The sequence below is a fragment of the Vidua chalybeata genome, chromosome 23 (assembly GCF_026979565.1).
Source record: "Vidua chalybeata isolate OUT-0048 chromosome 23, bVidCha1 merged haplotype, whole genome shotgun sequence".
NCBI lineage: Eukaryota > Metazoa > Chordata > Aves > Passeriformes > Viduidae > Vidua > Vidua chalybeata.
This window is the reverse complement of record NC_071552.1, coordinates 6,748,150-6,769,423: the sequence shown is the minus strand read 5'-3', so window position 1 is coordinate 6,769,423 and position 21,274 is coordinate 6,748,150. Positions and strand designations below refer to the sequence as shown.

Genomic DNA, 21,274 nt, shown 5'->3' with positions numbered 1-21,274 from the left:
CATCTTTACTGGTGCTCCTGCATACTTACCCATTGGAGCCAAGTCTGTCTGCCCTCATCCATACCTTGGAACACAAATAGGAACGAGCTGGTGTTAAGCAGTCTCTCTGCATTCAGTAATGGTGAGGCTAAGAAACTTAAATCTTGCTATTAACTCAGGCTGGTGTTGCTTTAGGATGAGGAATGAACCTGGAGCACCTGGAATGTCATCCAGCCTCGGAGCCTACAAATTCCCTTTAGTAACTGAGACCATATATCTGTTCCATTGAGGAGGAGCAGAGTTGCACCAGGAGGAAAGTTTACTCTGTGTTAGTGTGGCTGCCACAAGCTGTTCTGCTCCTAAGCAGCATTAAGGCTGCACCATCTGCTTTGATAACCTGCCTGTGCCTGGAACATGCACAGCTACTGCAGTTACCACAACCTGGGGACTGCAGAGAGCTGTGTTTCCACTGTATTTGCTGCTCCCTTCTTTTAAACAAACCCTACCTCTGCTTAGGCTGGCAGAGTTGATCCAAGTCCAGCTTTTTCTCCTGCTGTAGGGCAGTCCATGGAAGCCAGAGGTTAGCTTGGCTGAGCAGCAGCCCCAGCAAGCTGACTCTGCCAGGGGAAGGAAGATAAGCATACTCAGAATCCCAGCCACATGATTATCCAGGCTTAGAATGGCCCATGTAAATTTGGCTAATTGTTTAATGACTTGGTCATTTGCATTCAGTGGCTCTGGCACAGACCTGGCAGGGAAGAGGGTCAGGCTGTTGTGCAGGAATTCTGCATTCCAGAACGGCTTCCTGGGAGCCTCTGGGTGTGAGCACAGCTCCTGCACCCACCTGTTAGAGGGGGAAGTGGTGCTGCCAAACCTGTTTTAACCCAAACTTCCCCCAGGACAGCATTTACAGCTCCCACACCCCCCAGAGTCTGCATCCTTCACACAGAGCTGTGCTGCTCCAGGGACAGCTATGGAATTGGACCAAGCAGCATGTTCTGCACTGGCACATCTCCCCCAAAGCCCTGAACTCACCTGGGAATAACCCTAGAAACACCTGTACAAGAGGCAATGGCAGACACAGGACAGCTGCTCCTACAACAGCCTCCCTGTAATCTCTCCACTGAAGCTGTCAGGAGCAGGAGGCAGCAGCAGCTACTTTCAGATTTTGCACATTCATCACCAAAACCAGGCACAAGCTCTGAAGGCCACGGGCAGGCCACACAGCAGATTCTCTTTGCTGTGTCCAGGTACATTTGGTTTGTAGCAGCTTCAGTCACACATGGCATTTCCTGCTACACCAAGAGGTGAAGTTTGGGAATGACCCAGACAGGCTTTATACAAAGGAAAACCATCATTTTCTTTACAGGCTCTTGCATAGAGATGAAGGAAAGTGTGTCACAAAGATTTCCATCCTACCTGTTTGCCTCTGGTTTTTTTTTAAATACACTAAGCCATTATTCTTTTAGTCATCAACGTATCTTGACATTGTGACCACATTTTGCCCACATCTTTCAGTGGTTGGGATAACAAAGGTTCAGAGAAACACAGCACCTCCTTAGACACACAGAGCTGAGCTTTGATCTCTGCACTGCCGTTTGCTGACTCTCCCTGTTGCCTGTGGTTTTCCCTTGCAGGGCACAGCTCTTTATCCCGGCCCAAGTCTCTGCTGGTGTCCTCCCCCTCCACAAAGCTCCTCACACTGGAGGAGGCTCAGGCACGGACACAGGCCCAGATCAACTCTCCCATCGTGGCAGACAGCAAGTACATCGAAGTGGGAGAAGGCCCAGCAGCTTTGCAGGGGAAATTCCACACAGTCATTGACTTCCCATCTGAAAGGTAGAGACAGGTTTCCTTTCCAGCATGTGTCATAACTGTGTTATTTTGAATACAGCAGGAATTTGCTTATATTGACTTGAGAGTTGTTAAATATGTAAGTATTGTAGCTCATTTTCCACCTACTTTGGACTCTGGGAGGATTCAGCTCATCAGTGGTCTTGGTTTAGCCAAATAATTTGTGCTCCACTCCCTGTTGTTTTCACCAGGGATATCATTTAATGTATAAATCCATGTTGTCTGTGATGCAGAGATGCCTGGACCAGTCACACACAGAAATGTAAACAGGGTGAACACCTGCAGATGTTGGGGTTTTCCAGGACTAAGTGCCTGTCACAAATCCAGTTCCCTTGAAGTGGAGCAGTTGGACAGGCTTGAGGGCACAGGAACTGAAATAGGGCAGTGGAGGAGACTAAGGTGGTTTTATAGCAGGAGTTAGAGATGCTTTTGAACACCTTTATGGCTGCCCAGTTTCCCAGAGAGCTGGGGCTTCTTCTAGAAAATCCATCCCTTGGCTGCTGGACCGGACAAGGAAGAGCCTTTCCTCACCTGCACTGCAGCTGCTTTGTGGAGGTTGGGGGAATTTACACAGCAAGACTTTAGGGCTGAGCTGGGAGAAGGAAAACATCCTCAGCTGTGGAAAAGAGGGAGGTTCCAAGCAGAAACCAGGAGTTTCTGAGCAGAAAGCAGAGAGTGCTGATAACAAGCAGCCAGGATTGAGCTGCAGCCCCCGCTCCACCCATGTGTTCCATTTTCTCTCCCCAGGAAAAGGCCTCCCAGCAAGATGAAGAAGTCACCAGTGGGGAGCTGGCGTTCCTTCTTCAACCTGGGAAAATCCTCCTCCGTGTCCAAGCGCAAACTACAGCGCAACCCCAGCGAGCCCTCAGAAATGAAAGCCATAGCCCTGGCAGGTGAGGCCCCCTTCCAAAACCCGCGGTGTCAGCAGTGCGAGTGATGTTTCCAGTGGGTTTTCATCTCCTTCTAGCGTCCAAGCCGTGCATGACACCTCCAGTAGCTCTTCTTTCCCAATGGATCTCAGGCAGCTCTGGAGCCTGCCGGGGCTCACACTTCTGTGCTTTGCTTGGAACAGCTTCGGAAAGATAAGATGTGGCTGCTGCTATCATAAGTCACAGGATAGTTCCTTCTGACACTCTCATTATGAAATCAGATTACAGTTCTGGTTCCCCTTGCTGCTCTCAGAAGATGAAACAAGGGAAAGGCACCTTCCCACAAACACATTCCCTCCAAAAGCTGTACCAGAGTACCCAGAGAAGGCAGCCAACAACCCTTTGTAGCCACAGCCAGGATATGTAGGTGGAATTCTCATCCTTTTCCATTATAATTTTCTGTCTCTTTCCAAACTTAAAAATAGCAACGTGTTTTTGCAGTAAAACACATCACGAATCCCAAAATAGGAGCCTGAGAGCCTCATCTCCCAGGTCGACATTTAAATTCTCACCTTCACAGTCATCACACTCTATTTGATGCCCTTCACGACTGTTTCCTCAGAGACTGAAATTATACTTGTTTAGAGCCCATAGAACAGGGTGTGTAAATGTTCCTTCCTTCCCTCTTTTTGAGGGGTTTTGCTTGTGAGGAATTGTTTCCCAGCCTGCCACCTGCAGCAGTCATCACTTGGGTCGGTTACCATTTCCAGGTAAAATGAGAATCAGAAACCCACCTTCAAAACAAAATTACTCTCAGGACAGTGATGTTGGTGCTAGAAATGCATTTGTGTTTTTCCTGCCACCACTATCCAGCTAAATGTAAACTCCTTTCCCTGTGTGGTTCCTTCCCTCAGGAGGACGAGGAGACAGCGGGACGCTCCGCTCGGCCAAGAGCGAGGAGTCCCTCACCTCCCTGCATGCCGTGGATGGTAAGGCAAAATCCTACCTGCACTTCCAAGAAATGGGCATTAAGGGAGGCACTTTGACATCTCTGTCTGTAGATATGCAGCAGGGCAGGTTTTCACCCCTCCAGGGGAAGCTGAATTTGCTAACTGATGAAGCAGCTTTCTGCTCTCAGCACAGATGGGTCTGACAGAAATGCTCTCATGGCTTTTCCTGCTTTTAACGTCAAAAAAAGCAAACCTCTTGCTTTGGTGTAGCTGGCGCTGCTTACATTCATTCCTTGGCTCCTCCCCTTGCTATTTCAAGGTTGACAGGACAGCACTGTGAAGGAAAGGGCTCTCTGAGAAAGGCCTTCAGCACATTTAAAGTGTCTTTGCTTGTGCACACAGCTTAGTTTCACACTAAATCATGCCTGGCAAGTGTTGTAACACAGTTTAAGCAAATGGAATAAGCAGTCACTGCCAACGATGTTACTTTGTGTGCAGAGATCACCAGGGGAGCTTCTTGCTGCCTTGGGATTGCTCTAACTGCCTCCCGTGACTGGGCCTGGCCTCCTGCACAGGAGGCCTTGTCACTGACTCACGGTGTCTCCTCACTTCCAGGTGAATCCAAACTGTTCCGGCCCAGAAGGCCGAGGTCCAGCAGCGATGCCCTCTCTGCCTCCTTCAATGGGGAGCTCCTGGGGAACATGAACCGCTGCAACTCCTACGACAACCTCCCCCATGACGATAGCGACGGGGACGAGGGGCTCATCCATGTCCCTGCCCTCATCTCTCCGCGCTCCTCAGAGGACGTGGACCTCAGCCCACCGGACATCGGCGTCGCCAGCCTGGACTTTGACCCCATGTCCTTCCAGTGCAGCCCCCCCCAGGCAGAGTCCGAGTGCCTGGACAGCAGCACCTCCCTGCTGGAGGCCATCAGTATCAATAAGGAGAAGCCAAGCCTGCTCAAGAAGGATTTAGAATCAGGCAGCCAGTCCCAGACCCCAGGCAGTGCCACCAGCTCTGAGCCAGTGTCCCCTTTCCAGGAGAAGATGAGTCCCTTCTTTAAGCTGGACCTGAGCCCCACGGAAGAGCAGGCCTGCAAACCCCTCAGCTTCTCGCCCAAGACAGACCGAAAGCCCATCAAATCTCCACCACTGAGCACAGAACCCACCTCCTTTGTGCTACCCAGCCGTGTGCCAGAGGCCATGGGAGGAGTGCCCACCACATCCAGGAACTCCTCCGCTTCCAGCTGGAGCAAAGAGATTGGCATCACTGAGATCACAAACAGGTCCCCAACCCAGATGTCCTTGCCCCTGAAAAACAGTGAAACAGGAACAGGGGAAGGAGCCCACCAAGAGCTGCAGCATCCCCAGCTAGTGGCTGCTTGCAAAGCAGAGTTGCCAGAAGAAGGGGAGAGAGCCATGCCAAGCAGTCAGAATAAGACTGTACCCAGTGGACACACCCAGCCAGGTACAGTGCATTTTCCTCCATTCTTTCTTTAAGTTCCAAAGGGGAGCTGCTCTCAGAACCGTCCTCCTCTGCGTGCCTTTAGGAGAGGGGATTGCCCGTCAGTTCTGGTCACGAGTGTCTTACAGGGCTGTGCAGATCAGTAAAGTCTTAACCTCTGCCTTCTCCCTACATCACACAAATCTCGGATAATTTCCATAATGCTTTATATTCCGCTTTTTTTTTTCCCATCCTCTCATATGTGAAAATCTCTAGCATGTCCTTCTCAATCATTTCAACCAATAGACCATCTAAGACTTTTCCTTTTTTAAATTAAAAATCTGCCAACACTCGAAGAAGGGACCTTTCTGCCTAAAACCTTATGATCAAAATTGTGTAAGGGTATCTCATTCTCTGCTACCTCCTTCCTACCTCTAGAAATGCAAGAGGAACCTTTAGACAATCTCTTGGGTTTTTTCCTCTTTTGTCATGAACTGCTGTGCTGTCGAGCAGCGTTTGCCTGTGAGACACAAGTGTTTCACATCAGAAGGAACTGCCACTGTGAAAGTGTGGAGAGCATCTATTTTTTTATAATAGTCGTTAAGGTCACTCTCCTTATTGGGTAACATAAAATCACTCTCTCTCTCAATTTTCCCCCCATTAGGAGCAGTTGCCCTCGACTCCCCCCAGGATCCTGTTCCCGTCAGTTCTGTGTCTCTTATCCCTCCTCCTCCTCCGAAAAACGCAGCGCGCATGCTGGCCCTAGCGTTAGCCGAGTCCGCACAGCAAGCATCCGCCCAGTCCCACAAAAGGCCAGGAGATGCTCATGCTGAAAGCACAAATTATGGAGAGGCTGAAGCTGGCACAGCTCTAGAAAAGCTCCATCTCTCTGCGGGCGCTCCCGACAAGCTGCACCTGTTCACTGCTCTGCCCGAGAACCGCCTGCACTTCCAGCCCGGGGCACCTTTAGAGCAGGACTGCCAAGGCACGGCTGGGGAGCAGAACCACCCGCCCGGCGCACCTGGAGGCCAAGAGCCCCCACCTCTCGACACGGGCATGCCCGGGGACACGCCTGGCAGCAGGGATGTGGAGCAGGAGCAGTCCAGCTTCCACCTCTGCAGAGCTGGGGACAAGGAGTCCTTCCCGGCCCATGTAGGGGACTGGGAGCACACGGCCCTCCACGGCCCGGGGACGCTGCCGGAGCGGGAGCTGCCCGGCATGGAGCTGGCTGTGGAACAGCTCCACCTGCGTGCGGGCCTGGCTGGGGACAAGCTGCACGCTCCCTGCACGGCCGAGGACAAGCTGCAGTCTCCCTCCGTGGGTGCCGCTGGGGACAAGGGCGCCCCGGCCGCGGTGCCGTACCTGAGCGCCCTCCCGGGCGCGGCAGCTGAGCCCTGCACCCCGCCCGGGGCTGCCCCCCAGGCAGATGCCGCCGTCCCACCCGCGCCGCGCGCGGCCACAGCCCCGGCACAGAGGCAGGAGCACCAGGCAGCCGTGGGACAGGTGCCAGCGGCCAAAGCACCCAGCGGCTCCGGGCAGGTACGTGCTGCTCCCTGCACAGCTCCCCTGAAATGCTGAGCACTGGGGATGTCACTCCAAATCCAAATGGCAACAGGGAGGGATTTGCAGGAAACCGGGAGTGTCGTGGGTATAACACAGACACAGCCTTGCAGGAACTCCTGTGCTGCTTTCCTAAGGGAACATCCCAGAATACCCACTCTCCTTGGTTTTAAGGAAAAAAGTACCTGCAGGGATAGCTAACAGAGGGATTGATAGTTCAGAATGCTCAGAAAGAAGAATTTTTGCATCTTCTGACAAGGTCCTCTTCCAGCATCCTGGTTAGGCTCTTGTTCAGTCAGTGATAGGATGAGAAGACACAGTCTTAAACTGCACCAGGAGAGGTTCAGGTTGGACAACAGGAAGAATTTCTTCACAGAAAGGGTGATTAGGTGCTGGAAGGGGATGCCCAGGGAGCTGGTGGAGTCCCCATCACTGGAGGTGTCCAAGGAGCAAGTGGACATGGCACTTAGTGCTCTGGGCTGGTGACAAGGTAGGGGATCGGTCTTGGGTAGGACTTGATGGTCTCAGAGGCCTTTTCCAAACTCAAGTGATTCTGTGATTCTGTTAAACAAAGCAGGTCAGATTGCTTGTGTAGGATTGAAACATTTCCATCAGAAATCCACACCCCCCAGCCCATGAAACATGCCTGGCTGCAGCCCATCCTAAGCCCCACAGCTACATTTAAGGCAGGAATTTCTACTTCACTGTAGTTCTTGATCTGCTCACTGGGGCCTGAGGAGGTTAAATCCAGGAACATTTTCATTAACATCAGACATTTAAAAGCAGACCACCTAATGAAACACTGAGGGTACCGTGTGAGGAGACAGCCACCTCCTCCCCTTCCTCTGGTTTGGCATTTGCAGAACACGCAAATTGTGATGGGTCCCAAAAACTGCCAGTGGCATCATGCCTGCCCGTGCTGAGAGAGGGAACCTACACGTCTGTCATTCCCCAGCAAACAGAAACCTGGCACAGACATGCTGGAATGAAGCTGATCCATACAAGTGTCTGGGATGTTCTAACTATAGAACAGCAGGGAAAAAGCTGCTTGTCCCTAACTTTGTCTGGTTTCTTCCCTGCAGATGTGGACCATAGCTACACCTGAAAAGCCTCCGGAGCCCACGCCTGGCTTTGTCTCCGAGAGCAGTTCCAGTGCCCGTGGCTCCTCTTCCGTGCCCGTGGGCCACCAGAGCCACTTGGAAAAGCCTCGGGAGAGCACGAGGGCTCCCCCGCTGCACCTGCGCTCTGAGTCAGTCCCTGCCCCCTCCTCCTACAGCTTCACCCCACCCGTGCCACCCGTGAGGACACTGGAGAGCAAGATAGCCGCGGCCATGCACTCCAACAACACGGACACCATCAACAACTCCAACTACCACTCCTTCCTGGCCTCCTCCGTGCTGGCGTCCTCCGTGGAGGAAGCACTGCTGCCGCCGCCACCGCCGCCACCTCCCAAGCACTCGTCCCTGCAGCCGGTGTATGTGCCGCACCCCAAGACGGAGAGCCTCCCCGAGCCTGTGGGGCCTGATGGCTACCTGCACACCAAGCACCAATACCGGCCTGAGAGTGTCCCTGCCCACGGCTACCACAGCAAGGCCGAGCAGCACCAGCCCTACCCGCCCCGTCCGGAGCCACCCGTCACCGCAGGTGCGCGCTATGGCTCCTACGGCACGCAGGGCAAGGGTTCTGCCGCGGGCCTGCACCCCAAGCCCCGCGGCCGCACCGACTTTGTGTCCTCCGTGAGCCCCACGGGGCTCCGGGGCAGCGGCTATGCTGAGGAGGCCCCCCCATACCCCACCATCCGCAGGGTGCAGTCGCTGCATGTGCCCAGCCCAGCTGCCGCCGCCGCCATCCGCTCCGTGCCCATTTCCCGCACGGAGGTGCCCCCGGACGACGAGCCCATGTACTGCCCGCGGCCCCTCTACCAATACAAGCCGTATCAGCCCCACTCCGACTACCACGTCACGCAGCTCCAGCCTTACTTTGAGAATGGGCGGGTCCATTATCGCTACAGTCCCTACTCCAGCTCCTCCAGCTCCCCCTACTATGCTGCAGCCGATGGAAGTTTCTACGATCTCGATCCCTACAGCACCGTGCGGGTCCGGCCCTTCCACGGCCTGCCCGGCCGCGAGTTCAGCCCCTATGTGTCCCGGCTGCAGGGCAAGGGGCTGTACCGCTACCCCAGTCTGGCCGCCTACCCCCGGGCAGGGCTCATCAACCACCTGGGCAAAGAGCACAGCTTCGTGAGCAGGGACGTGCCCCCCGCCCCGGACATCAAGCACACGTACATGTCCTGGGACCTGGAGGACATGGAGAAGTACCGCATGCAGTCCATCCGCCGGGAGAGCCGCACGCGCCAGAAGGTCAAAGGGCCCCTCATGTCCCAGTACGACAACGTGGCCCCGCTGCTGCAGGACGAGCTGGGGGGCCTGGATGCCATCCACCTGCGCAGCAAATCAGATCCTGGGAAGAGCGGCCTGCTCACGGTGGCAGAAGGGAAGGAGGGCAGGTACCCAGCCAAGGCAGCCACGCCTGAAGGGGACGAGCATTACTATGGGCAGCACGCCGAGCCTGAGCTGGACCGAGCCCTCTATCACGGCGGGGGCTATGGGAACGGGCAGCCCGAGAAGCCGTCCTTGCCCCAGAAGCAGAGCAGCATCAGGAACAGGAAGATGCATGAGCCAGGTGGCAGCAGCAGTGAGCACAGGACGTATTTGCAGCAAGAAGCCAACCATAGGCAACCTTCCGAACACAAAAACGGGCCCCCCTACCCCGAGTACAGGCCCAAGGGCGGCCCGGAGCCCTCTGAGCCCATAGGCTACCAGCACTCAGGCAGCAAGTACATCCCAGCCAGCCAGGAGACCCTGAGGCTGAACCACAAGGAGGGCAGGCTGGCAGAGGACAGGCCGGACCTGGAGAGGCCCCGAGGCAGAGCGTCCATGGAGAAGCACTCCAGAGACTGCTACAAGGAGGAGGAACACGCCGCCCCTCCCGTGGCGCCGCCACCCAAGCCCGAGCGGAGCCACAGCCTCCGGATGCGGGAGCACCCCGAGCCCATGGAGAGGGACTCTGCCCTGCTGTACCCGTACCAAACCCTGGGCAAGCGCCAAAGCACGATGACTGTGGTGTCCCAGTACGATAATCTGGAGGATTACCATACCCTGCCTCAGCACCAAAGAGGGGGCTATGCTGGAGCGGGGGGCTTCGTGCCCCCTGGCTTCCCCCACGTGCACAGCAGAACTTATGCCACAGCGCTGGGGCAGGGAGCCTTCCTCCCCACAGAGCTGTGTCTGCAGAGGCCCGAGACAGAGGTGCACGTCGAGTGAGCTGTGGGGGGGACGAGGGATAGAGTCTAAGCAGCCTCTGCTGGACAGTGGACTGTTTTATTTTTTCAGTGACGGTAAAAAACTCCCCAACCCTGCCCCAGTGAGCAAAGCAAGCCCCCCTTAGCCCTCCCCTGGCCCCCACTCACTGTTTTTATGTAGTAGAGCTATAGATTTTCAGTAGTTTTGAGCCACCTGGGAGGACAGGGCAGGCTGTTGGCACACGGGTGTTGCCAGAGGCCAGGCAGGGCTGACTCAGATGCTGTTGGGGCAGGGAGGGAAGTTTTCCCTTCCAGACATGACACTGGCTGCTTCTCCCCATGCCCACAGTACTTGTATGATGGGCTGTGCACGATGGACTGTGCCTGCAGCTCCATCCTGCTGCAAACTGCCCATCGCAGGCTGGCTCCCAGGAAAGGGCCATGGAGGAACCTCAGAGTTACAGAGACAGTGGGGCTGGACAGGGATCCTCTCCTTGCTGAGGCCCTGCCTCTCCCCTAGCTGCACCCACTGCAGCTGCTCTGAGCTGGGGGGGGGGGGCTGTTTTGACTCCAAGCCCGAGGAATAGGCTCTGAAGCCAGCTCAGAACACAACACACTACTTACGTTTCTTGCTTATTAACAAGCTGCTTCTGCTTACAAGTTCATTTCCTTCACATTTCTCTGTTGTAAGCAGAGGCCAGCTGCAGGAGTCATGTAGGGCAGGTTTGCATTTCTCACACCAAAAGAAATCAACCAGTAAACTACACAAACCCAACCCATAGAGCTGGGAACAGCATACCCGTTCCATGCCAGTCCTTCCTCTTTGCTGCAAGGTTATCTGTGGCCCAGATGAGCTCTTTCCATCCTGTGGCTGGCAAGACTCTGTCATCTCACTGCAAAAAATACTAGAAAAATAGATTAAAAAAACATCTATAGCATTATGTAAATCAGAGCCCACCTTGCCAGCTGTTTGCGACAAGTTGTCTGCATGAGCAGCTGCCCTGGGCCAGGTCCTGCAGCAATTCCATCAGGGAATGCTCCTCCTGAGCTTAAGCTGGAGGTCTTCAGACTCTCTGCAGCCTCTGAGTTCCATGCTGGGCAGAGATCCCTGTGGAGTTGTGGCACACAGGGAGCAGTGATGTGCCCAGGTGCGGTTCTCCCAGTACTCAGTGAGTAGGGACAGAAGGCCAGTGCACTCTAAAATACACCAAAAATGGTGTCCAAGCTGTTGAAAAGCTTTGATATTGTAAAAACAGCCTGGCGGCCCCTCTTGCTGCCTCTCAGGCTCCCCAGGACTCACACCCCCTGTACAAATAAAGCACATCCATTCCATTAGGTAGGGCTTGCAAGCAATACTTGAGATTTAGCAGTTTTTAAATGTTCACTGATAAATTCCAAGGCCATTCCTGTTCTGTGTGGTTGAAGAACTTCTCTACCTGTTTTGAATCTCTAATGTTTTATGAAAAACCTGGAAGTCCTGCAGTTACCACACAGCTGCTTAGGTGGGGCTTTTTGAACAAAAAGTTTCTTGGCTATTTTGGGACTTTTAAATCCTAAGGAAAGCCTGCTTCTAGTTGCTGAGTACTCTGTAGCTGTTTGCTTCTTTTAACCTTGGATCCTTGTCTGGGGCTGTTTCAGTAACTACCTTCTGGTTCTATTTTATTGTGCAATGCTGGTGTTTTAAGCATTTTGTTTAGAAGAGTTCTCACATGTTTTGGAATGAAATCTGGCAGTAAGAAAAAAAGAAGAAAGAAAAAAAAAAAAAAAAGAGAAAAAAGCAGCACTGTGATCCAGGTTACCACAATCTCCTCATGAGGAATTCCCAGGTGGAGGGGTTGAGGTTTTTGGTGAGGGAATGCTTTTCATAGTTTTTTCTTTTAAGGAAAACTGACAGAACTGCACAGAAAGGGACCACTGGGTGAGCCACCCTGTCTCCACTGGTAGTAACTCCCAGGCAAGGGTGAGCTGCCCCGGTTCCTCGGGAGCCAGGCTGGATTATCTGTGCTCCCCAGCAGAGCTGTGTTGTGCCAGGGCCAGGACCAGCCTCAGCCCCTGGCTACCTGCCAGGTCTCCAGTTGAAGCAGGGATAAGCGTTCGGTTCAGGCTATTTGGGATTCAGGTAAAGAGAGCTGCAGGTCCAACCTCTCTCTCTGTGAAAGCCTTAACTCCCCCCCCTGCCCTGCAGCCTCCCCCTCCCTCTGCCTGGGCCTTACGTCAGCCAGGACTATCCTGCCACTACAAGGGGCTGGTCCCAGCTCCTACTAATTGTAAAGGCCTCTGGATTTTCCTGCTCGAAGCCACTGTCTCCCTGTAGAGCCCAAGTGCCATCCCTGACAGCCTCTGCTCCTCATTGCTGTGCTGCTCTCCCTGCATTGTGTTAAGTGCCAGGTGCGAAGCACCCGCTCATCCCATTGGAAACAAGCCCTTCAGCACCTTTCCCAAAGGGCTTTTGGAAGTGCACACCTGTACTCCTAATCCAGAGGGCTGCTGCAAACAGCCTATTGGGAATGAGAGCAAGAAGACAGCAGAGCAGTGACTCCCAGCCATCTCCCCCTTGGCAGCAGCCACAGCCAGGTGTGCTCCAAAGGTGGAAGCTCCCCAAGAACCCAAACTCACGTCCAGCACTGCTGAGCCACAGTACAGAATTAAAAAAGGTGAAAGCACCAGCCTTTCCCAGTAACACAGACCAACACCTTTCTTTTATTGTTTCTCCTCCCACGGCTTCAGCAGCATCCTGCATGATCCTGCCCTGCCAAGCCATACAGTGAACTATGCAGTCCTGCTCATTCTCTGGGCTCAGTCTGCTGGTCTTACGGAGAGTTTTACATCCTCATTAACCCCAGAATTCATAGGTGAGGTTGGAAAGGGTGTCATACATCAGGGCGAGGCAGGCAGGTGACACCAGGAGTCTCAGGTGGGTGAGCTGGATGATGGTGACAGCCCAGTCGTGTGTCCCAGAGTGAAGAGAGCAGGGGGACAGCAAGGCAAATAATCCTCTAATGCAAGTGCAGTTGTGCTCAGGCTCAGTAATTCCTTGCCTAACCACATCCCCACGAGGTGACAGCAGCTGTGTTCCTCAGCAGTTCCCTCACACGGACACTATCTGCATCTTCAGCTGCCACTCCCTCTGTTTCCAGAAGAGGGTCTCCCACTGCATGCAGGAATGAGGCTCCAGGAGTGTGCTCCAGCTTTGGATTTTCACCTCTGCTTTGGAGCAGGACGTGACCCACAGGAGACCTTCCTTGGCAAGGGGAGTGCAGTTGTAGGTGAGTAATGAGGACTTGGCCCCTGTGAAGTCTTAAGTAAAGCATTAATTTCTGATTTTTGCAGAGTCTTATCAGGTGATATCTATATGCATCTCTGAAAACACCCCCACAACTTTGTGCCTATGTCTTTGCAGTGATTCCCCACCCCTGCTCACCACTGGGGGATCAGTGAGGATTGCACAGTGGTAGTAAGTTGCTACACAAAACCAAAACCGACTTGAAAACGTTCTGTTCCTCTTTGACCCCAGAAGGGACAGAACCTCAAGTGAGCTCTGCCATCCCCCGGGCTGGTGACAGGGCATTGACTCAAGTGGTGTGTTCAATGTCAGGAAATCTGGATGAGAAATTGTTTTCCCTCCTTTCGTTGCGGCGGCTTAGGCGTGTTCCTGTTTCCCCGGAGCCCCGGGTCCCTGTGGAAGGCGTCGTGTGGTGTGGGCAAACACCACGGTTCCTCCTGTGTGCAGAGCCCTGCCTCGTCCAGCTGGGGGGAGGGAGGGGGGACAAAAGGGTTGTTTTGCTGTTCATTTTCCTGCTGTAGAAGACTTGATTTTTCTTTCCCTGAGCCGCATGAGAGAAACATCCCAGAAAGTCTTGGGTTACCTTTGGAGTTCCCTTCACTTTAATTTATAGAGTGTCCTTTTTTGTGAACTGGTGTAAAATGTATATGCCGACGAGCTCATGTATTTTTATGTAAATATTTTTTGTGGTTTCCCCACTTGCCCTTCTCTGTAAATATTTAGAATTCTCATATTCTTCTCACCTTGTATGATGCAGATGTGGTTTTGTTTCTGTTTTTTATTTGTACTGTAATGCAACAATCCAGACTGAGGTGTCTTGTGGTATTAAACAAAAGCAACAGTCCCACTGAGCTCACACTCAGATGTGCAACTTGACAGCATTAATCAAGCCAGGTTAAAAACCATTCAGGTGTGCCTGTGTGTATTTTTTCCTCTGCCTCATTAATTGACAGTGTACTTAAAAAGCAAAACAAGAAGAGCCAACTTCGGGCTGTGCCTTGGAGGGAGGGATGCTGGCAGGCAGCTAAAGATGAAGGAGGTGACTTTGAATTCCCATGTCAAGGCTTGGGCTTATCTGTGCTAATCCACCTCTGCCCACTGCTGCTTCCTAACAAAAAATAAACCTGCCTGGGCTGTTTGAGTGTCCCTTTCTTCTCACCCAGCAGGACAGCACGAGCAGAAACAGCCTGACCCTGGCACTGAAGGCACAGGGCAGATGAAGTCAGGGGAAACAGATGGCACAAGCCACCTCTGAGTTGGCTGTGAGGGATTCTGGATGCCACAGTAATACTGCTCATAGTTAATTAATAGCAAAAAGTTGATTAAAGGAAGTGAATTTCAAACATTTTTAACACTCTAAGAAGGAACTCTCACAGTCTTTTCATCCAGTAAATAATACAGAATTTAGAACTGCTGCCAGGAATAAAAGCAGCCTAATCCTTCTCTCCATGGGGGACAGGTGACCCCACTGCTCATGGACCTGTGGAGTGGCTCCTGCTGTACAGTCCAGCTCTGCCCAGAGGCTTTGTGTGACTGCAGAGGGGCTGCATTAGGCCTTTGGAAATCTTTGCCTCATCTGCTCCCAAATCCTCACTTTTCAGTCCAGATCTGTTTATTAATGCACATCCAAACTCGGCACTGCTGCCCTTGTAAGGTCACCACCAAGCCCAGCAAACCTAGCAACCCACCCGTCCTGCCTGAGCCAGGAATTCCTGCTCTTCCAGAGCCAGGAGCAGTGGGAGGACACCAGAACTGCCCTTGCAGAGCAGGACATGACCAGGCTGACTTGGCAAATAAAAATTTTGGCTTCTAAGTTCAGTAGACAAATTCCCGTCTTAACTGAAGTGTTGGTGGCTGGTCAGCCCATTTTCTGCACAGCACCCTGCCAAGGATGGGTAAATCTATGGCCGGACACTCGGGCTGGGTGGGAAAGGGAACAGTAGGAGGATGAACCCCAGGGGTGTTTCCTCAGGGAGCAGAAGTGGCTCCTCAGGGAGCCCAGAAGTGGCATCCCACCTCCCCAGCTTGGCTTGGCCTGAAGAGCTCCAAAAGCAGCACCACGGGCATTTCCTTCGATGCCACTGAGAGTCCAGTGAGGCAAGAGCTGTGGGCTGGGGTTCCACACCCCAGGAGAGGGCTTGGGGTGCCCCTGCAGTGCCAGGAGCAGCTCGGTTGCCCCCAGTTCTCCAGCCACTGCTCTAAGGATAAACAGGATGGAAACTCCATCCCTCTCTGACAGCCTGTCCTGAGCAGCTGAGGTTTGTGGGCAGACCAGGAGGAAAAGGGAGAAGGATGGGTTTAAATTGTGCCAAAGGAGTGGCAGAAGCCGGGGCACAGTTGCTTTTCCTCCCGAGCAGTTTCCAGCAGGCAGCGCTGTTAGACCGCCTTTGCTTCTCAAACCCGACCTGCCGCTGAAAAAGATGATGATGTTCCTTTCTAGCAGTTTCTGCTCGGCTTTCCAACTCCCTGTGTCTAAGGATGGGTTTCCTTTTAATTTTCTCATATTAGAAGAGGTTTGCAGAGTGATCAATGCCGGCAGCATCCTAAGGCAATCCTGAGGAGCAGCCCCACTCCCCCCAAATCCTGAGCATCCCCACGGGGAGGTGACCTGCAGACCTCGGCAGGGAAGCCACGAAGTTCCACTAAGCTCCAGGGCCCCGTCCCTTAGGAACACAACAATATGTTCACTTTTACACTAAAAGTCATCCAAAACCAGCAACTGATGCTGGAAAAGCTGGGAAGATGCTCAGTCCTTCCTTCCTCCCTCCAGCTGGTGCATGGATGCCCTGCTAAGATTCATTATGAGCTCACAGAGCCAGAAGAGCGCCCAGCACAGGCTCTGAGCCCAGCACCTGGCTTGGGCAAATACATCCCCAGCCGTGCCACGGCTGAGCCTCCCTTCCCGTTCCCTTCCTGCTTTCCCACACCCGAGCCTGCTTTTGTGACCTTCCTGTCACCCAGGAGCTGGGGGTCCAGGCAGGGCAGGGGACAGAGGTGACTGCCCCAGATCCCTCCAAACTGGAGCTGCTTTGTGCCTCTCTAGCAGGGCTTGACAGGAGTTTGGCAGCATCACCGGAGCTGGGGAGGGGTGCAGGAGGTCACCCAAATCCCCTGGACTGGCATTGCTGGTGCAGGAACTGCCTGGCAGCTCCTCCAGGGAGCTGGCACGGAGGGCAAGGATCCTGCCCAGGCACAGACCTGCCACTCCTAAGGGAGAATTTGTGACACGGGGCCAACAGCAGCAACTGAAATGGATGGGAACAGCAATCCTTTGTGGTCCTCTCATCCTTCCCGGGGACAGCAGGAGCAAGCTCCCTGCTCCAGGGCTCTCCAGCCTCCTCCCACTCCTCCCTCGGGAAGAGCTGAGAGGGCAGGGTCTGCCCTTTGCTTTGCATCTGCAAAAGCTTTGAGGCAGCTCTGTGTCAGGAACTGTCACAACACCACTCCCTGCCCCTCTGCCATCACTTCATGAACCTTTCCTGAAGGGTTTTTGTTAATCCTGTGCCATTTGGATGCTCAGAGGCAGTGGGAGAAGTCAGGGGTGTTGGGAAGGGCTGGGGTGTCCCAACATAGGGATCAGCTGCTGAGCATACCCTGAGTCACTGCAGTGTCCTGTGGGGTGACCAAACTACACCCCCACACCTAAAGTCATTCATTCAAGAGGCAGCAGAGCCCAAACCAAAGGTGTGACCTGCAGAAAGCAACTCTGGAATAGGGAATGGGTTGTCCTGGTAAAAGGGGGGGGGCTTGGTGCATTTTACAGGGAAATTAAAGCTGCCTCAACTCCATCCTGTGCATCTTAATCCTTCCAGCTCCAGATCCTTCCCAATGGGCCAAGGAAAGTCACCAGCCTCAGACAGACACCTTGAGTCCAGACTGTGTCTGTTTTATGGTCAAACTGCAGGACAGGCTCCTCCAGCCTCCGCCAGGCCCTGCCCAGAGCTGCTGTCCAACCTGTCGTGACACAGTCCCTGTCGTGCCGCTCAGAGCCTGCCCAGCATCACAGGGGGGGCCTCACTGCTCTGATTCCCTCACAGGGGGAAAAGGGAGATGGATCCCCCCAGAAACATCCTGTATAGAGTGTCTGAATTCATTAATTACAGGCAGATGCAGTCAGGAGGCTCTCACCTTTCTGAACAAGGAAAGTTGCCCTTCTAAATACCAAAGGCAGCAGAATGAGATCCTCGTACAGATCTCAGCCTGATGGGGTTGTGCATTTAGAAGGATGCAAGGATTGTAGGTGTGACAGGTGAGAAAGGAAAAACAGGTTGCACAAAGGGGAAGGTGTTCAAGTAAAAATGTGTTCATCCATTTTTTAAAGATGCTGGAGAAGAGTATTTGACTCCAGCAAGTGCTAGAACTTTATGCATTATTCAAACTGTGTGAACGTTTGAAGCCTGGAGACCTGGAAACCTTCACTGAGAACAAGTCTCCTGGCACGTTCCCAGGGAGGAAGTGTGGCTGATCCGTGTCCTCCCGGCAGAGCAGGCGCCTGCAGAATCCACGCTTTTCATGGATTGTGGTCTGCTCTGCACCCCAGCACTTCACAGCAGCTCTGCTTCCCTCCACCCCCAGACTACACCAAAAGCCCCCGTGGGATGCACTCAGGACACACGCAGGGAGAGGCTGCTCCTGAGCCACCGGGGGCACACAGGAGTGGTGCAAACACACACTGAAATGCAGCAGGACGGCAGAGGGACGAAGGAGAACACAGCAGCCCACATTAAACTTGAAAGGGAAAACCAAGTGTCCGCCCCCCACTCCAAATCCACCCTCACCCTCCAAGGCAGCCAACCCTGTCCACAGCAATATTCCAGAGAACTTCATTCTGCTGCACTTCAAGCTATAAATTCAAACATCAGAATAAAAAAAGAGGTGCCAGACAGGGCCAGGTTTTCAGACAAGCAGGCAGGCAGCCAGCAGCACAAACACACGGAGCACGGGCAGACATCTGCCTTGGCCCCTCCTCCTCCCCATCCCTGCCTTTTATTTATTCCCATCTTTTCTTTTTTCTTTTCTTCACATTCCCTCTGGTTGCTTTCTGAGGGGGACCTGCATCACCTCGCCCATGGGGTTTTTGTTTCAAGCCTTTAGTTTCTTTTCTCTGAATCCAGCTCAAGTTTTGCCAGCCTTTCTCCCTTGATCCAGCCCCACAAGTGTGGGAACTGGAGCAGGATCTGCCTCATCTTCTGTGGCCAAAGACAGCTGGGGAGGGATGGCTGCACAGGAGAAGCAGGGGGGTGGATCCCAGCACAAACCCAGGCTGTGCTGGCCAGAAACCCCACTGATGTGGAGAAAGTGCAATTTCACTGGTAATGCAGCAACCTCCCGACTAATCTCAAATACAAAAGGCACATTCACACACTACAGAGCAGCCACCAACCGCTGCAGGAGAGCAAGAGAGGCTGCCTCAAACGTCCTCACTTTTTCCTTGTGTGAAAGGCTCTTGGAAAAGGAGCCAATATTAAAGTGCCACTGCTTTATAAAATACTTTCCTCAATCAATAAAATAAGTTCAAAAGCAAAACAAACCCACTGTAACAACACCCCCAAACCACAACCTTTTCCCTTTCACCTCAGGGATGATTTTAAGGTGAAGGATGAGGGCAGGCTCAATGACCCCACCCACAGGGAACTCTTCATGGAAGAGAATGGAAGTTTCCCTCAGGGCTCTCACAGTCTGGAATCTGCAGGGCAAGGGGAACCATGGAATGGTTTGGGTGGGAAGGAACCCCTCAAGCTCATCTAGTCCAACTTAACGGAGTGATTTTCACATTTGGCTTTAAGGGACAGGTGGGCCATCAGGAAAATAAGGAAAAGCTCCTTCCCAAGAGCAAGAGGGTTATTTACTGTTGGTGAAGTAGCAATTGATGGCATAAAAGCCCACAAGGCTGTAAGTTAATCACTCTCTTTTCCAGAGCAGGATTTGAGTAATAAAAGGACAAACATGAGGCCATGGGAAAAAAAAAGAATATTTAATGGGGGCTGAGCAGGTGAACATGATCCATCCTGCACCCCACAAGAGGTGGGTTGGGAGCCTTGGGCAAGGACAGTAGAGCTGCACAGATAAAAACCATCACAATGCTTAGACACAAAGGCGCAGACTGGGACTCCCCAGCCATCCCTCTGCTGGCAACCCCTCACTTCTGGGTCCCTCACTTTGCACCTCGGGAATTCTTTAGTGTGTTTGTGCTGTAGATGCCACCTCTGCTTCCTGCTCCTGCACACCCCCATCACATCCTCCCAACTCAGCTGAGTGTCCCTGCTCCTGCTCCCTTTCAGCTCTGCTGGGGAGAACGAACAGGAGGGAGCAGAAATGCCTGTGTGGAGTCAGACCAGGCACAGAGGAGCTCAGCACCTGAATTAGCGGGAAGCCCTGATGGTTTGTGTCTCACCACAAAAGCACCAGTGGGAAGGAGGCTCTGGCAAGGGCCCTCATCATGAAAGGGAAGAAAGAGAACAAGGAATTAGGTTTACATTCCTTTTCCCCCTATAAATACTGGGGCTTTCTGGGTGTTACACGTACAAGCTCAGATCCAGATCATCCATGTCCTGCCAGGTGCCATGGGCTGGAGCATCCCTGAGCTGGGCAGTGTCTTAGAGATGATCCATCCTCACCTCTGGGAGGCCTTTCCCCCACCAGGACCTCATTACCACAGGCTAATTACTCACTAACAGTAAACCCCTGCTCACAGAATCCCTTGTTTATGAGGAGAAGGGGTCCTGCAGTGTGAACCTGGGCCAGCAGCATCTTCATAGAAATTCCCAGCTCATGACAGGGACATGAATTTGTCTGTCAAACACCATTCCCTAAGGATTGGGGAATGGATGATTGCAGGTTGAACAGGGCTTGGAGCAATGTGGGACAGTGGAAGGTGTCCCTGCCCATGGCAGGGGTGGGACTGGATGATCTTTGATGTCCTTTCCAACCCAAACCATTCTGGGACTCCATGAAGATGGATTTCAAAACCCTCCAGTTTCTAATTCCCAGGCCTTGGTAAGCAGGTTTCATCCCCATTTTACCACACCAGAGGCTGAGCTCAGTGAGTTTAGGGAGTCAAACAGTACCTGGGATGTGACAGTGGGATGGACCCCACAGACATCAGTGTCCCCAGGAGACCCTGCCCATTTTCCTGAGCCCATTTTCCTGGCTGCAGACTCCAGGTTTGTTCTCTCCTGGTTATCCTTGCACAGTGGTGGGGAACAGGTCACACTGCAGAGCCTTCCCAGGCTCCTCAGAGCCCAGTTCCCAGGCTCAGATGACACCAGCAACCAAGTCAGTACCTTTAGAGGTAATTAAGCACCTAATCAAATTTGGGCATCTACTCACCAGCTGAATGTATAATTCTAATTTTCCCCCTTTATTTCAGCAGGCAGCAGAGCAGGATGGAGTGCTGCCAGGAGCTGAGACAGACCTCTGCTCAGCATTTCCCATCCTGCAGGTTTGCTTTTGGACACTCACAGGACTCCCACTGAAGCATCCTGAGCTCAGGAGGGCACTCTACACTTGAGGAATAGAAATATCAAAGCAATTAAGTCTGAAGAGGTTCTTTTTTATCCATTCAAATTCTGTGAATTCCCTCCAGTGTGTACATCACATCTCCCATTTTAACATTCATACAAGTGTTTTCCCTGAGCCATAGTCAGGGCATGAGGCAACATTCCCCTTCCTGCAGAGGAACTCCTGGCAACTACTCATGTGCCACTGGACACCCCTCAAACAGTGTGGGAAAGCCAAATTACTGAGCCCCAAAGCTCTGAACAGGAGTCACAGGGCCCAAGCCACCAGCCAGCCCTGACCATGCTGGGACCACCCCCCAGAGGCCAATTCCTGAGTGTTTCTGCTCTATCTGGGAGAAAAAGCTGTCACTGCCCTGCTGGTCCCACTCCTCCTGCCCTGCTCTGTCAAGGACAAGGTCAGTGGTGGATGTTTCCTGCAGAGGAAAATCCACTGGGGACACTTCCCAGGATCCAAAGCCTGGAAGACAGCTGCATGTCCTTGTGGAAAGAGGCAGGAGGCAGACAGGGAACAGCTG

General features: G+C 53.0%; 1 protein-coding gene across 6 annotated transcripts in view; it reads left to right on the top strand.

The window, feature by feature from the left end:
* ARHGAP32 (Rho GTPase activating protein 32) overlaps positions 1–14,144 on the top strand; it is a 209,953-nt gene extending 195,809 nt beyond the window's left edge. For all 6 annotated transcript variants that reach the window (XM_053963433.1, XM_053963431.1, XM_053963432.1 and 3 more), the window contains 6 exons: positions 1,617–1,818; positions 2,581–2,726; positions 3,617–3,691; positions 4,268–5,119; positions 5,760–6,634; positions 7,738–14,144. In XM_053963433.1, coding sequence (XP_053819408.1) covers positions 1,617–1,818; positions 2,581–2,726; positions 3,617–3,691; positions 4,268–5,119; positions 5,760–6,634; positions 7,738–9,978 — 4,391 coding nt within the window. In that variant the 3' untranslated portion in view covers positions 9,979–14,144. The remainder of the gene's footprint in view (positions 1–1,616; positions 1,819–2,580; positions 2,727–3,616; positions 3,692–4,267; positions 5,120–5,759; positions 6,635–7,737) is intronic.
* The last annotated feature ends 7,130 nt before the right edge of the window (positions 14,145–21,274 follow it).